Source organism: Staurois parvus, unplaced genomic scaffold (genome assembly GCF_062004578.1).
Source record: "Staurois parvus isolate SC_StPar_1 unplaced genomic scaffold, SC_StPar_1.0 ptg000059l, whole genome shotgun sequence".
Taxonomy (NCBI): Eukaryota; Metazoa; Chordata; class Amphibia; order Anura; family Ranidae; genus Staurois; species Staurois parvus.
Window position 1 is genome coordinate 12,156,823 of NW_028317855.1, and position 17,731 is coordinate 12,174,553.

Here is a 17,731-nt window from a genome sequence, read left to right on the forward strand (position 1 = left end):
GGTTGTCATTGATAAACCAAGAGGCATCCATTGTCAAGGAAGCTAAGGATGAGATGGACGTGATGACAGCACTATGGTCAGACCAATGTATGGGGAGGATGTCAGAGGCGAGAAGTCGAGAAGAAGAGACAACAGTCGTGAAAATATGATCGATATGCGAAAATGTTTTGTGGGGGTGAGAGTAAAGTATATCAGCGTTTCACAGGATTAAGCTCTCTCTACGTATAGACTAAAGAATGACAATGCAGAAGTTGTTGGAAGGAGACTTTGCAGGACAGCGGGAGTGGCGGTTGGGGGGATTTGTCCAGAAAGGGGTATAATATGCAATTAGAGTCTAAACAAACAAGCACCGCGAGTACCAAGCTTATGGCACTCGATGATAGTCATTAGGTGGGAGAGGAACGGTAGCGGGCCCTGGTTGGGAGCATAGTAGGTAACAATGGTAACTTCATAAATGAGGAGAAGCCCCGATAGGAGGAGGTACCGACCCTCAGGATCTCTGATCTCGGTATGATGTGTAAAATGGGCTGTGCGGTGGAAGGTCTACAAGGACTCCTCTACGCTTGGTTTTTGCAGAAGCAGTGAAAACTTGGGGATATTGGGGACCAAAAAATCTTGGTGTGGAAGTAGTAGTAAAATGTGTCTCCTGCAAGCAGATGACATGTGCCTTTTGGAGAGCAAAAGATCGGAAGGCTTTGTTACGTTTTTATGGGATATTAAGGCCCTGAACATTCAGAGTAAAGATATTCAGGGGACCCATGGTGGGGAAGCATGGTCTGCTAGTAAGTGGTAAGTCTGAAATTGTGTGTACACGGTACGGTGCCGAGGGGAAAAGAAAAAATAGAGCGGGGGAAGAGAAACAGGGAAGTCACACGGGGGAGCGAGAGAGAGTGATAAACAAACCCTGGTAGTAAAGAAATAGGGCAGCAAAGGCCCAATGGGATATACATATAGCGGACACACCGGGGGGACAAAGGTAACCCAGGCAGTACAAAAACCCAGTACTGCATGGTTAGTGGTGGGTACACAGTGAAAAACATAGGAAGGAAAACAGCCCAAATACAAACATATGTTAGTAGGCTCTCGCTGGATCAGCAAGAGCCTAGGATCCCGAGATGTTGAGGAACTCCAAGGGCTTGGCAGCACTTCTGGCCATCTCAGCCTATAAAGGATGATAAAATGTTGAAGTTGTAAGATGCCGTCAGTGCCACCAGGTCCAGGCCTCCCAAATATGCCAAATGATGCTTCTGTAACCATACATAACAGTTACAACAGACCGAACAGAAAAACCTCAAGTTTCGTTAATGCAGTCAACAGCCTGTAGGCCAAGTCAGGCTAAGGGGTGTTCTACCGTAGCCATCAAGGAGGGTGAAGTGCATTTGCATCAAGCAACTACAGGGGGGCCAAGGAAGACGGTCTTAGGAGAAGACTCAGCCCAACGGAGGGCAATAAAGGGGATCCATTGTACTTGTAAAATACAGTCCATTGAGTACTGGGGGACCAGAGCTGAAGAGGAATATAGACCTCTCTTGTAGGAGCTAAGTTGACCCATGGCAGAGTGAGAAGGGCGGCTTTTTTGCAGAGAGCATGATGCCGACCGTTGACGAGAGCCTTCTGGAGTGGCTGCTCGGGGTTGAAGTTGGAGATTCCACAGAGTGTCAAGTAGGTCATCAGGGGTCCTGCAGGTGTAGTCCCGAGATTGTAAAGAGAATCAAACCGCAAATAGGAAGCTCCATCTGTTCACTATGTCATGTTGCTGAAGGACCTGGAGGTGGGGTTATGATTACGTTTGGTAATCATATTTGGGCACAAATCTTGGAATAGCTGGTAGGTATGGCCCTGGAAGGTTAGAGGGCCTGCATTACGTGCTGCTTCTAGAAGCTGCTCCTTTGTGCGAAAGTAGTGAAATTTGGCAATAATATTACGTGGTGCGCCTTCTGGGCGTCAGGGGGCCAGTGCACGGTGAACTCTGTCTGGTTCAAGTAGTTCGATGGGTATTGCCAGGGCCAACTCTTGGAACAGGGCTGTGACTGTGGAAAGGTCAGTAGCATGTATATCATGAGGTCCTTATTCTCAAAGTCCCCCAGACGGGACTGTAGAGTCAGATTTTCATCACGTAGGAGTTCAGGTTCGTCAGAGTGGGTATGGAGAGTGGTTCCAGGTCATCAACCCTGTGTTCTAAGTCAGATGTGCATTGTCCCAGGTTGCGGATTTCTTTAGACATTTTGTCAGTAATAAGGTCTGAGGTCTGTTTCAGGGCTTTGTGTAGCATTTTTTCAAATTGTTTGAGAAGATCAGAAGAAGTGAGGTCAGAGGTCAGAGAGTGTACTGGTGTCCCCAGGTCGGAATCTGACTCACCATCCGAAGTGCATCTGGGATGACCAGCCTGCAGGGCTACATATGGCTGTGTCTGTGTCACAGATGCAGCAGTGGTAGCCCTCTTAGATGTAGCTCGAGCCAGGGCCTCCTTTATGGGTTTGGCCTGTGGCTGATGTTTGGTGACTCCCTGGACCATCCCAGCAGGAGGATGTCACAGCAACTGGATGGGGCACCGGGCTGAGTAGGGGTGGGCGTGGAGTCTGGGAGGCTTCTTCCCCCGCTATGCTGCGGAGCCTCAGGCGGACATGTCCGTTCCGGCGGACCCGCGCATGCGCGTCCCGATGATATTGTCTAAGGAGGCTGCCTGATATCCCTTTTCAAGAAATCTACTTCTTAAAATATCAGCTTGTGAGTCAAAATCACTTATGTTCTGACCATTACATCTAATTCTTATAAACTGACCACTAGGTATATTCTTCAGCCAAAGAGGATGATGAGAACTCTCAGTTGGAATAAACCCATTCCTATCAGTAGGTTTGAAATGTGATTTAGTGAAAATCTTAGTGCCATAATTATTTAATGTCAAGTCAAGAAAGTTGATTTCTTTCCGACTGTATGAATGCGTGAGATTAATGGTCAAATTGTTGTTATTTAAAGTGCCGACAAAATTGTTCAGAGACTCTTCATCCCCTTGCCATAAAAACACAACATCATCAATGCATCATTGGTAAAACAATAATTCAAGCCAGTCCCTGGAATAAATGATGTCTTCCTAACACCTAGCCATAAAGAGATTTGCTAAACTGGGAGCAAATTTAGCTCCCATAGACACCCCCCTGGTTTGTAAATGAAACCTCTTGTTGAACCAAAAGTAATTATGGGACATGGTGAAATCAAGTAGTGTTAATATGAAAGATTTTTGGATGTTGGGAATACCATCTGTTTCTGCTAAATAATATTCTGCAGCTCCCATCCCATCCTTGTGTCCAATATTGCTATACAGAGAGGCAACATCTGCTGTTAAAAGGAAGGTAGAGGGGGTAGTCACAATATCCTTAATGTCTCTCAGGACTTGTTTTGTGTCCTTTAAAAAAGCTGGAGTTTCAGTTACTAAAGGTTGTAAAAAAAAATCAATGTATTCTCGAGCTCTAGAGAACCAAGAGCCAATCTCACTGATAATAGGACATCCAGGGGGATGAACCGGATCTTTATGAATCTTCGGAAGGCAATATAAAATAGGTAGTCTGGGGGCTGTTGTGCATACAAAGTCTGTTTTGTTAATAACTCCATCATTATAGAATAATTTTATAATCTTTTTTTAGATCTCTTTTATACACTGATGTGGGGTCTTTCAATAAAACCTGATAGATCTCACCATCATCAAGTATTCTGTATGCCTCATCCACATAGCCTTTCTTGTACAAGATCACTACTCCTCCCCCCTTATCAGCTGGTCTGATAACCAGATCTTTTCTCTCCAAAAGGCTAGTGATCCCTGTCGAAATATTGTGCAACTGTCTTGCCTGTTTGACCTTTAATGTTTCTATATCTTAAGGACCATTGTTTAAAAATAGTAATAAGGGAGTCGTTACGAGCTGGGGGGTTAAACTTGCAAGCATTTCTCAAATTTGAATTTTTTACATCTTTTAATCCTTGTGAATTCCTAATAATAGGATTTTGCAGAAAATACTTCTTCAAACAAACATTTCTAGTCATTTTATGAATATCAATGTATGTTTGAAATGTATTCAGACTTGTTTGAGGAGCATATTTTAAACCCTTATTCAATAGTGTTAGCTCCTCAGGCATCAAAACAGTCTTACTCAGATTAAGTATAGCATCGTTGGTTACATTTGTCTTCTTTTGGGGTCTATTGACCCTCTTTACACCTCTTGTGTCTCTTCTGTGTGTATATTCCTTTTTCTGGGCTGGCCTATTCCTGCAAAATGCACCTGGAAATTCTGTTGGTAATTACCATTCTGATATGATGGTGTTCCTTTGTTGTAACCACGATAAGGTGGAGTTACTCCATTCTGTTGGTAATTACCATTCAGATATGATGGTGTTCCCTTATTATAACCACGATAAGGTGGTGTTCCTCCATTCCCTCCATTACGTCCTCCATCAGATGAATATTGAGGGTTCTGTCTGTAGGAATTTCCAAAAATCCTCCTAAAACCTGAGTGGACAACCATTTCGTGGTCATACCCACGGAAAGAGTTTTTCCTCTCCTGTCTTCTATATTCATGATCGGAATTCCTTGGGGGGTTTTACCTATGGGTATTCCACCCTGTGTTCCCTTTAAAACTACTACACTATATATCAACCCTGGGGCTCTGTGTGGTGAGCATGTCTCCTTAGGGTCTAACCAGACTGGTAAAGTTGCTGGAGAGCAGATGTCATAGACCTCATGATATACATGCTACTGACCAAGTAGCTCTCTGGTGAGTGCATAGTGGTAGAGGACCTTGCACTGGATAAAGAGCACTTTGTGGGATTGAACACTATTATTATATTATTATTATACAGTATTTATATAGCGCCAGAAAGTTTGCGCAGCGTTGTACAGAGTAGTGGGGGACAGTGCATGAGACAATACAGTAACAAAACAGTATATGAGGGGTTCGAGGGCCCTGCTCTTTTGGCCTTATAACCTAGGAGGGAGGGGATAGTGGCACAGGAGGAAGTGGCTGTGGGGGATGGAGTGGTAGGAGGAGTGGAGGAGATCGGCTGTTAGGTGAGGGTGGGGTAGGCTTCCCTGAAGAGATGGGTTTTCAGTGTGCGCCTAAAGGAGAGAAGGGTAGGTGACAGTCTGATGGATTGGGGTAGTGAGTTCCAGAGGATGAGTGAAGCCCTGGAGAAGTCCTGCAGTATATTTCGTGATTGATACCATAAGTTTACAGATTTACATTGGAAGGACTTTATTGTTTATTATTCTGTTGTTGGTTATACTGTGACACATTTAGATATAAATTATCTTGTTTTATTCACTGATTTGCTACATCACTCATTTTGATAGTTTTTTTATGTACTGCACTATTTTCTATGTTCCCAAAGGTGAACTTATGCTTTAATGCATTCTATGCATTAGGGTAAAAAACCTTCTGTGTCACAGACTCTACCCTCATCCCCTTATATTTACCTGAGCCCATGTTGATCCAGTATTGTGGATAATAACTGTGGGTCTCCCAGCTCTGTTCCTCACTACTGGTCAGAGTGACAGCAGTGGGAGCCATTGGCTCCTGCTCTGGACAATCAAATCCAGAGTCAATATACGCAGACAGAAAGGCTTGGGAGCTAGCCCACACGAGTGCCTTCATGAAAAGCAGCTTTTCATGGGGGCACTGGGCAGGGTGGAGGAGCCAGGAGCGCCATCAGGGGACCCAAGAAGAGGAAGAGAGCAGGTAAGTATAATATGTTTATTATTTTAATTTATGAAATGGAAGCTTTAATATCACTTTAATGAATTATGCAAGCTTTCATGATGTGATTATGCGACATGGCATATTATTGTATCAATGGAAAATATTGACCAAGATTTAATGCTTCTTCTGCAGAGGATTGCTTTCATTGCAGTGGAGAAAATTACAAGGGGAAAATTTCAAAGACTGAGTCCGATTTGGAGTGTCAGAAATGGGATTTACAAACCCCTCATTCTCATGGTTACAACCCTGCAAGGTAAGATTGCAGTGGAAAGATCTGCTCTCAGAATACTACATAAGCATTTAGCTTCAAGGGCTCCAAAGTAGAAACTAAAAAAAAAATCAAGGTAAATAGAAATCCTGCCATTGTTACTAGAATATTGTGTACTTTATGTCCTAAAATTACCTATATGTGCAGTAGTAAACAAATGAATCTTTTTTAGTAAACCCCTCATTACTCTTCAGTTAGGCACTTGGAAATTATTGGCTTCCTTCATCTCTATATGAAAAGAGTTGCCATAACACGCTTATGCCTAGGGCAACTATGTAAAAGGGACCGTACCAAAACCGATAATTTTTTATTCTTATAAAAAAATTTTATCATAAATGTATTATTTTTTACCTCTTGATGCTAGCTACTAATATGTGTTAGCATCTCCATCTCTGAATCTGTACCTTGGCAAATCAGAGGAATGAGGGAGCTCTTCATTCTGCTTCAAATTCTGTAATTCTTACAGGTTTAAATATCATTACAAGCATGGAAAATTGGTTGCGAGGAAATAGATGAAGTCTATCTTGAAATATATTTCATTGTCATCATACATGTGTGCCAGGGAAAACATCAATATTAAATATGGCCTTTGCTATAGCTAGCTGGTGTCTCAGCCTGAAACACCCCTTTACTGTCTTAAGTGACGCCTATTTGTGTGAAAGTGTGAGAACCAATCCCTGTTTTGTCCCTGGGTTTTGTTAATGCAATCTATGTATGTGTTTGCATTGTATATTTGTAAGATATAGTATTTTTGAAAAAGGTAAATGGTTTTTTTTTTGCATAAGTTACAGAAGAAATAAAACTCCTATTGATTAATTTTGTTTGCTGCCTGTGTCCCATTTATGAGATTTTCCTTTACTTCCTGTAATGTAGGAAGTGAGGGGGAATCTCTCCACCTAAATTCCCTTCTTAGACAGTTATCAATGGAGAAATGAGCAAACATAAAAAATAAACAGGGGTTCCAACCCTTCCTTTCTATTCAAAACAAAAAAAATGTTTTGCTATTACAACACTTAACTTATACTGACAGCTTCAAGAAACTATATTTATAGACAAATTATAGAAAGAAAAAATTTCTTGGACATGCCACCATTAATATATTAGATACAGTACATCTTCAGCCAAAACTTTTTTTTTGCCTTTGGATAGGCTGTCCTTGTTCCAGTAATGGAGATTTGGCTGCCTTGTTGACCATACAGAAGTGAAAGAAACGCTACCAACAGTAATAAAGAAAACCATAAAACACCTCAGATGTTCTACTTGTAGGTGGGGCTTTGTCACGTACCTGATGGGAGATTGAAATGACGAGGTCGGTCTCACTTGTGTCACTAGCCGTGACCCAATGGAGTTGAAACAGAGGGAGTCTAAGACCCAGGGGAACAAGAGCGCCAGTAGTTGTTGTTTGCAGCTCTTGCAGATGATGACTCTGGAAGACTGATGATCTTCTGATTCAGGCATAGTAGTAACAAGCAGAGCGGGTCTTGTAGATTGCCAGGCGTGCACCAGAGCAAGGTAGGTAGTGAGGGTAAGAGACAGGAGCAGTGTTATGGAATAGCCAGGGTCATCAGCAGTCGGGCAGCATGGTACAGAATCAGAAGGAAAGCCAAGGTCAGGAGCAGAGCCGAAGTCAGGAACCAGTATCAATCAGGAGAGCAATCAGAGTCAGGTGAGGAACAAGCCGGGTCAGCAACAAAGGAATCACACAGGAACAAGCAGGACACGGGGGAGCTGAAGACCAGTCAGCACTCAACATGGGCAGAGACACTCTTTAAATAGGCCGTCTGGCACCAATCTTTGCCGTGCGCGTGCACGATCGTGCATTTCTGCGCGCATGCGCATAACCGGTAATTCATCTCCGGGAATTCCAATCTGCATGCGCATTTCTGATCGCGATTCGTCTTGCCGGAAATCCCTAACAGGCTTGGGCGCCATAGTGGGGGACACTAAGAACTACACTTGCTAATTGCCTAGGTTCTAGGAAGGAGTTTCCTACCATGTGAAATCAGCATTAAAGCAAAACTACAGATTTAGAAGCAAGCTGCAATGAACACAATTAACCCTCTAGCAACCCGAGGCTAACTGGCTGTACTGTTAACGCTAAGCACTCTAGACTAAAATTAGAGAACACCAATTGTCAGGTGTGCAGTATTTAGGAATTGGTGCTGCAAAGCCTGCACCAGTGTCCATGAACCCAGCAGTACCTGTCACTTCACTCCCAGTGGCATTACCACAGTTACCAACAGATACAGGAAATTAACCTCACTCTGTAACTGCGTGCTTGCTTTCTCTCTGGGGCCCCCTCTACATAACATACTCTCATGTGACCTCCAGGCTAGGTCCCTAGGTATGCTGTGCCATGGACCTGGTCTTAGTATGTGGGGAACCAGCCCCAAGAGAAAGTGCCAAGCACTTGACCCCCTTCACCACCAGAATAACCATCACCCTACTCCGGTCACCCATTCCCTGGCTGGTTGGCTGTTTGAGAAATTATACATTTACGGTTGTTCCTAGCAAAGACAAAATAGCCTAGACTGGACAGCAAACTACATGCTGGATTAAAATGTACTGTATCTACTCTAACCTACAGTACCCTTGACCCCTGTAAACAAACAGGAACATTTCTTGTAAAGCAACTACTCACATAACATCCTGTACAGATGTGCTCTAGTGCCCATTCGGTAATCATACCTGAGTGGCCGCAAGTCTATAGTTCTTTAGAGGCAAAAGTCCATAAAGGCAATAATCCACAAGAGATAGCACAAAGTTCTTAAAGTCCATGTCTGGCAATAATCCTTAAAAGGCAATCAGCCCATCTTAGGTACCCAAAAGTGTAGCAAGTTCCCAGGTCCCCATTCCCTCAGGGAGTCATGACCTTCCCCAGCTGGGGCTCAGTCCAGCATCATGACAGCCTACATATTGGCAGTATTTCAGCAGGGAGACCTCTGGGGGCACAGAAGAGCCCGTTTGTATGGGATGACTTGTAGGGGGCAGTGGCTCTCACAATTATGGTAGGAAAACCTGGCCAGCAATGTTAACTCCTTCTCCTAGGATCCATCCACCTAGCAGGTCATCCTAAGGACAGAGTGTACACAACATTATAACAGTTTCACAGGAAAGACAGCAGACATGACCCTGATAACTGGGAATTTGAGTCAGCATAGAAAAAAAACACTAGCCCCTTGGAAGCACCTGCTTACATACTCCTTACAAACTCTATCCAATGCTAAAAACAGCTTTAGCTAGAGTTGGCCTTCACTTATTGCAAATCAAATGTCACACAGTAGAAGCCTGCAAGCTAAATAAAGTGGTTTTATGTGTGCATGGAAAGTTCTCTGTCCAGTGGTTCCAAATTAAAAAAAACAGTGACCCTGATTTACTAAAGGAGAAGAGCATGTTTTACTTTCCTTTTCAAGAGTTTTGTTAACCACTTGCCCTACAGAGGATTTACCCCCCTTCCTGACCAGGCCATTTTTTGCAATATGGCACTGTGTTACTTGGGGTCATGCAATGCTGCACCCAAATTAAATTTATCTCCTTTTCCTCCCCACAAATAGAGCTTTCTTTCAGTGGTATTTGATCACCTGTGCATTTTTATTTTTTGCACTATAAACAAAAAAAGACTGACAATTTTGACAAAAAAAAACGATATTTTTGACTTTTTGCTATAAAACATATCCAGTAAAAAATTTTAAAAATCTAATTTCTTCATAAATTTAGGCCAAAATGTATTTTGCTACATGTCTATGCTAAAAAATGTCCCAATACATGTAAATGAATTAGTTTATGTGAAAGTTATAGTGTCTAAAAATGGCGGTATATATACTGGAATTTTTTTTTATACTAGCAATAGCGGGGATCAGCGAATTATAGTGGAACTGCAAGGCTACGGCGGGCATTCTGACACTGGGGGAGAACTGACTAACTGCCACTGACATCCCAATGACACTAATACAGTGATCAGTGCTAATAAAAAGCCCTGACACTGTGCTAATCACACTGGGCAGGAAGGGGTTAACATCTGGGACGATCAAAGGGTTGACTGTGTACTGTGTGCTGTTTTACTGTGTGTGCAGTGTGTGTTTTAATAGGGAAACATTAAAAATTTGAAAGGAAAAGGGGGGGGGGGGAATAGGTTGCAAATGGACTTTAAAGGCACAGAGATTCCAAACACCTACTGGTAAAATCATTTGTACTTTATTGTGACAATATGTCATGGAAAAACATTTTGCAGTTTAAAAAGATAATAGTTATACTATCCCCGCAGGCAATGTCCCACAGCCCACCATATACAAGGAACACCTTTGTGACTGGAGACATAATAGCCACCAGATGAATCCCATCCTATTAGCAACCTTCCCCCCCCCCCTTTTTCCTTCAAATTTTGATTATTACAATTAGGACATGGCACTCAAATATTACTTAAGTTTTGGAAGTGATCTGGCACCCGGTTACACTCCAACTTCTTCCTGTGTTTTACTAGGGAAACATGCTGCTGTGTATTTCTCTGCTGTGCAGAGATATACACAGCAGCATGTTACTGTTGGCAGGAGAGAGACCTGTGTTGTTTACACACAGGTCTCTCCCTTGTCAGTGATACTTGGCGATCGCCAGGTGTCGGTTCGGAATCTCCTGCTGGGACCAGGAGATTGACAGCTGAGGCTGTTAATGATGGTGCGCGTATGCGCGTACGCCCCCCCCCCCCCACCTGGAACTGCTAAATCACATATATAAGTAATTTTACACAGCTCTGCCACCCTGTAGCAGTACTTCTGCTATAGGGTGGTCAGGAAGCGGTTAAAGCAGAAGTTTCACCATAACAACTTCATAAAAATAATGTTTTTTAAAAGGAAAATACACTCCACACTAACAATTATGCTACCAAAATTAGTGTGGGCTGTAAATTGTTTCCAGTTTTTCCTGTTTCTTCTTGCTGGAATCTGCTATTTTGCTGAAGCCCACAGTCCTGAGCAGCAGTAAATCTTTAGGCTGTCAGCAGATTGGCCTCTACATTTTCTGTAAAGTGGCAAAAAATCGAGAGCAATAGAGCATGTGCAAAGCAGGGTGAGACAGTATATGAATTTTAAGCAATATATATATGTAAAACTGACAGGCAGACTCCTGCCTGTCAGGTTGAGGCAGTTGGGAGGCTGCAATCCCCTATACCGGGTGTCGGCAACCCGCGGCTCCAGAGCCGCATGCGGCTCTTTTTCACCTTTGCTGCAGCTCCGGAGCACACTGCCCACCAGGTGACAGGCAATAGGGTTGACGTAGCTCAGTGGTCAGCAAGCCGCAGCTATTTACACATTTTAATGCGGCTCTTCTGTGTGCCGGGCGCCAGCTCCCCTCCCTCCTCTCGGGCGGCCGCCCCAAAAGTCAGGACTCTGCAGCTAGCCCAGCAATGGGCAAACTATGGCCCGGCGGACCTTTTAATCCGGCCCGCGGAGCGTGGCAAACATTGGCTGTCAGGATGTAGGCGGGGCAGCGTGACGAACTCCTCTCCTCTCACAGTCCGCCCTGAAGACCAAAACGGCGCGGGAACACGGCGCGAGGAACGCGCGGAGCAAAGGTAAGTGGATTGACACAATATGGGGAATGAATTACTATAGGGGGGATGAATTACTATAGGGGGGATGAATTACTATATGGGGGATGAATTACTATATGGGGGATGAATTACTATGGGGGATGAATTACTATGTGGGGGATGAATTACTATGGGGGATGAATTACTATATGGGGGATGAATTACTATGGGGGATGAATTACTATATGGGGGATGAATTACTATATGGGGGATGAATTACTATAGGGGGGATGAATTACTATAGGGGGGGTGAATTACTATGGGGGATGAATTACTATATGGGGGATGAATTACTATGGGGGATGAATTACTATGGGGAATGAATTACTATATGGTGGATGAATTACTATGGGGGATGAATTACTATATGAGGGATGAATTACTATGGGGGATGAATTGCTATAGGGGGGATGAACTACTATGGGGGATGAATTACTATATGGGGGATGAATTACTATGGGGGATAAATTACTATATGGGGGATGAATTACTATGGGGGGTGAATTACTATATGGGGGATGTATTTTCAGTTTTAAAAATGTGGCTCTCAAAATAAATTTCAATCGTGGTTTTGGTGAGATTTGGCTCAGTTGAAAAAAAAGGTTGCCCACCACTGACCTAAGGCTATGATTGTGATTATGACGATACACTGTGGCCCTGATTAACCCTTTGCTTACTGGGCTCTTAAACCCCCTTCATGACCAGAGCGCTTTTTGCAATATATGCAGTGTCGGCTTTGTTTTAAATGTTGCAATGGTTTTGCGGCTCCCAGTCTTTTTTTCCCTCTCGGAAAGGGGTCCATGTGGCTCTTTATGTCTTAAAGGTTGCAGACCCCTGCCCTATACCTATTGCCTATCTGTGGGTCCAGAGCCGACATGGTGGGTGGGGGGGGGGGGAGAAGAGCGGTGACACAGAAGGAGACATGTATCACATCACTTCCAGAAACAAGATGTACCTGTGCTCAAATCCCAATAGCTTGTACATGCATTTATCTATCAGGTGCTAAAGGGGTGTAACTACATGTTAACACTAGAAATCCTGGAGCAACCCTCTGCACACTGCTAATTACCCTTTCTTGCAAATGTTGCAATAAAAAAATAAGGACTTTTAGTTCACACATATTGCAATACATGTTTAAGCCAGCCAACTGCGTCAAAGTAATCCCTCTATGGCCGGTCCTACTCTGCTCTGCCAACGCAAATGCTACTGCGGACACAATGCCAACCTGATGCAAACAGACACAAAGTGGGGGAGAGATATCAGGTTTAGGTCTGGCTACTGACCCACAATGGAACAAACAAGATATACCTGTGCTCAAATCCCAATAGCTTGTACATGCATTTACAGTATCTATTAGGTGCTAAAGGGGTGTAGAACTCCTGGAGAAACCCTCTCCACACTGCTAATTACCATTTTCAGCAAACGTTGCAATAAAAAATAGGGATTTTTTGCTCACACATATTGCAATGCATGTTTAAAGCGGAGTTCCACCCAAAAGGGGAAGTTCTGCTTTAAAGATTGGTCCCCTGCTCCCTATTAAGGATTGGCACTTTTGGGGAGCGGGTACCCGAAGTTGACAGGTACCTGCTCCCACTTGCACTGCGATCGCCTAGGCGATCGGAAACTAAAGTTGTCCTCCTACCCTCCCTCCCCTAAGTCTTGTGGGACATGTGACAGGTCCCAGAAGATGATGGGGCCATTCTGGAAGCACAGCGCTACTCGCACATGGCAGTGGGCACCCGGCTGTGAAGCCGCAAGCTGTCACAGCCGGGTGCCCACACTGAAGATGCCGGCGCTTGGAATACAGGACGGCCAGTGAAACGGGCTGCGGCGGGGGCAACGCGGGATCATGGGACAGGTGAATGGCTGTTTTTTAAAAGTCAGCAGCTACAGTTTTTGTAGCTGCTGACTTTTATTTTTTTACAGTGAGTGGAACTTCGCTTTAAGCTGGCCAACTGACATCACTTCCGGGTCATGGCTGTCACTTTCCCCAGCTAGGATTGCCAGGAAGAAATGTATTGCAATGCAATATGCATTTCAATACATCCAGTGAGGCCCAGAGGAGACATGCAGAGAACCTGTCACCTAAAAATCATCACATAGGAGACTTTGTGTTCTTTATGTGATGAAAAAAAAAGTTAAGTAAAAAAAAGTTTTTTAAATTGCGAGAAAATGAAGTTACACCAAAGGATATAACATCCCCCCCAAAAAAAGTCTGAGCCCTCCCCCCCACCCCCATATATACACACATACAAATGTAAATGCACACATCCTGAAGCCTAAACGTGAAAACGTTGATTGTGATACACATTGTTGTGCACACCGGAGAGCAATAATTCTAGCACAAGACCTCCTCCATAACACTAAACCGATGGACATGTAGGGGCTTTTAAAGTGTCGTCTATAGAAAATATAGGGTTAATAAGTTTGCCGCCATTTCATAGGCGCACACAAATTTAGAGTTTGACATGTTGGGTATCTATTTACTAGGCGCAACCTTGTCTTTTATATTTTACCAAAAAAGTGGGTAATTTATTCTGTTAGTTTGCCCTAAAATTAATTTATTGTGTTTTTTTTTACTGAAATTTGGGGTTTCCTAGAACTTTTTCAGTAATATAATTTGACAAAAAATATTGGACCTACCACTATTTTATTCTCTAGGATGTCTGCTTTCAAAAAATATATAATGTTTGGGGGTTTTGTGTAATCTTCAGGCCTAAAATGATTTTTCAAACGTGTGCAAAAAAGTCTCTGGCAGCGAAGGGTTAAAAGTGATTTTTTTACTTTGTGAAGTCAATTTAAATAAACTAAAATTGGCTTTGCAAAGAATATCCAATCATGTGAATAGAAAAATTAAACAAAAAAAAGTATTTTGTTCACACCTGATTGGATTGTTAAAGTGAGTAGAGATGAGCGAATCGAACATGACGAAGTGGAATTCGTTCCGAAGATTTGGAAAAATTCTATTCGCGACGAATCCGAAGATTAGCAAACTTCGGATGCACGAATCGAATTTTCCCAAAAATGGCGGCGACATGTGTGGCGACGGAGAAAATGGACAGAGAAGATGGGGCAGGGATCTCTGGGAAGGCGCGCAGACAAGGCGCGCTGACCCATAATGCATTCATGACATGTGATCGCATTAGCCAATCAGCAGCCAGCCAGCACTGTGTAATGGTGGAGCTATAAATCGCGGCCATCTTAGAATTCTCCATTAGCCTCCGGTCATTCAAGAGAGACAGACCTGTGTGTAAAGTCTGTGTGAGTTAGGGCCACAGAGACTTTAGGGCCACAGAATCGTTACTCAGGGACACAGAATCGTTACTCAGGGACACAGAATCGTTACTTAGGGCCACAGCTATCAAAGAATCGAAAATTTAAAGTGACATACACGCTTTTTTTTTTGGTGGCTGTCGTGCACAGTTGGTGCTGCAGTTTGCCGATTGTGCAAAATAAACTGACTTTCTGCTTCACAACCACTATTTTACGTTCAAAGAGTTAAATCCATTTACACGCCGGCTGGCGGTAATATTTTTTGGGTGATTAGTGCATTCCAGTGACACAAACGTACAGTTTCCAGCCAACGGCAAGCTGCAATTGACCGATTGTGTACAATAAACTGACTTTCTGCTTCACAACCACTATTGTACGTTCAAAGAGTTAGATCCATTTACACGCCGGGTGGCGGTAATATTTTTTTGGGTGATTAGTGCATTCCAGTGACATAAACGTACAGTTTCCAGCCAATGGCAAGCTGCAGTTGACCGATTGTGCTCAATAAACTGACTTTCTGCTTCACAACCACTATTGTACGTTCAAAGAGTTAAATCCATTTACACGCCGGCTGGCGGTAATATTTTTTGGGTGATTAGTGCATTCCAGTGACATAAACGTAGTTTCCAGCCAACGGCAAGCTGCAATTGACCGATTGTGCTAAATAAACTGACTTTCTGCTTCACAACCACTATTGTACGTTCAAAGAGTTAGATCCATTTACACGCCGGGTGGCGGTAATATTTTTTGGGTGATTAGTGCATTCCAGTGACATAAACGTACAGTTTCCAGCCAACGGCAAGCTGCAATTGACCGATTGTGTACAATAAACTGACTTTCTGCTTCACAACCACTATTGTACGTTCAGAGTTAAATCCATTTACACGCCGGCTGGCGGTAATATTTTTTGGGTGATTAGTGCATTCCAGTGACATAAACGTACAGTTTACAGCCAACGGCAAGCTGCAATTGACCGATTGTGTACAATAAACTGACTTTCTGCTTCACAACCACTATTGTACGTTCAAAGAGTTAAATCCATTTACACGCCGGCTGGCGGTAATATTTTTTGGGTGATTAGTGCATTCCAGTGACATAAATGTAGTTTCCAGCCAACGGCAAGCTGCAATTGACCGATTGTGTACAATAAACTGACTTTCTGCTTCACAACCACTATTGTACGTTCAAAGAGTTAAATCCATATACACGCCGGGTGGCGGTAATATTTTTTGGGTGATTAGTGCATTCCAGTGACATAAACGTACAGTTTACAGCCAACGGCAAGCTGCAATTGACCGATTGTGCTAAATAAACTGACTTTCTGCTTCACAACCACTATTGTACGTTCAAAGAGTTAAATCCGGTTTTATTTTTGGGGTGCTTATTGAATTAAAGAGTATGTCAGACAACACGCAGAGGAGTGGCAGAGGAGGCAATGTTTCAGGAGCGAGCAGACGTGGCAGCAGAGGAAGGGGTCGAGGCAGCACTAGTCGCAGCCAGAGGCCAGTGCTCCCGGTGTCATCCAGCGGTCGTGTCTCCACCGACAACCCTGCTGTCATCGATTGGTTGACTCGGTCGTCTTCCTCTTCCCAGGTCACCTCTGACACCTACAGCCAACGGTCGGTGGGTACGTCAGACACAACCGTTAGTTGGCATGGCCCGGGAGCAAGCCCACTGAAATCACGTGTCCTCGACCTGCCCCTGTCCTTTGGTGTTCCCTCACCAAGCGAAGTATCGTATGCTGTGGGCTCAGCCCCACTGTACAGTGAGGAAGAGCTAACAGAGGGCGGTCAGGAACGGGGGGAGACATCCGCCTCTTCAGCAGCCAGGCGAAGAAGTACTGGCGAGGAGAGTGGCTCGGTAGCCGGTCTAGAGACAGGTCTGTCTCCTGACCCACACGCAGCCGAGGGGGCTAGTAGTGACGCGGAGACCCTAATTGATGATGATGAGGCTGATCACACTTGGCAGCCTCGTCGTCATCAGGCTATTGCTTCCGCATCATCAGGAGAAGAGGGTGCCAGCTTGCCAGCGAGCAAAACAGTCGGTGGGTTGCCCAGGAGGCAGCAGGGTCGCAGCAGTGTCAGTGGAGTCAAACGGCCACGGAGCAGAGCACCAGCTCCACTGCAGCCTACCACCACGGCCAGTAGTGGTGCCGGTGTGCACGGAGGAAGTAGCAGTCAGCCAGTGAGGACTAGCGGGGGCAAAGTTTCCTACTCGGCGGTGTGGCAATTTTTCGTCAAGCCACCCGAGGAAGTAAACGTAGCCGTATGTCGACTATGTGGCCAGAAAGTCAAGCGTGGCCAGGGGGCCAATGTTGGGACTACAGCGTTGCGTCAGCATATGCAGCGTCACCATTCGGTGGCCTGGGAAAACCGTGATAAAGATACGGCGGTTCTGCCTGCCCCAGCCCCCGCTCCGTTACTTGCTCCGTCACCCGACGTCAATCGCCCTCTATCAGCCAGTCAAGGCTCCAACACCTCTGCTGAGGGGAGTTGTCGCTCGTTGGCATCTTCCGCTCGTTCAGATGCTCCTTCTCCTGCTACTCCTCTTCACGGATTCCGTCAGCAGTCTTTCTTGGAATCCGTTTCCAAGAGACAACAGTTTGCGAGCACGCACCCGACGGTGCAGAAGCTGAACGTCCTCCTGTCCAAGTTGCTGGTGCTGCAGTCCCTCCCTTTCCAAGTGGTGGACTCAGCACCTTTCGGAGAAATGATGGCTTGTGCCGAGCCGCGGTGGAGAGTGCCAAGCCGGCATTTCTTCGCCAAAAAGGCAGTGCCAGCCCTGCATTCACATGTAGAAGAGATGGTGGGCCAGTCTTTGAGCATGTCGGTCTCTGCCAAAGTGCACGGCAGCGCCGACGTG

General features: G+C 44.5%; 1 protein-coding gene across 1 annotated transcript in view; it reads left to right on the plus strand.

Annotated features, from left to right (window-relative positions):
• The window catches only part of PLG (plasminogen), a 191,103-nt gene that overhangs the window by 94,150 nt on the left and 79,222 nt on the right, over positions 1 to 17,731 (plus strand). Inside the window, exon 6 of the mRNA XM_089668611.1 lies at positions 5,877 to 5,997. Coding sequence (XP_089524737.1) covers positions 5,877 to 5,997 — 121 coding nt within the window. The remainder of the gene's footprint in view (positions 1 to 5,876; positions 5,998 to 17,731) is intronic.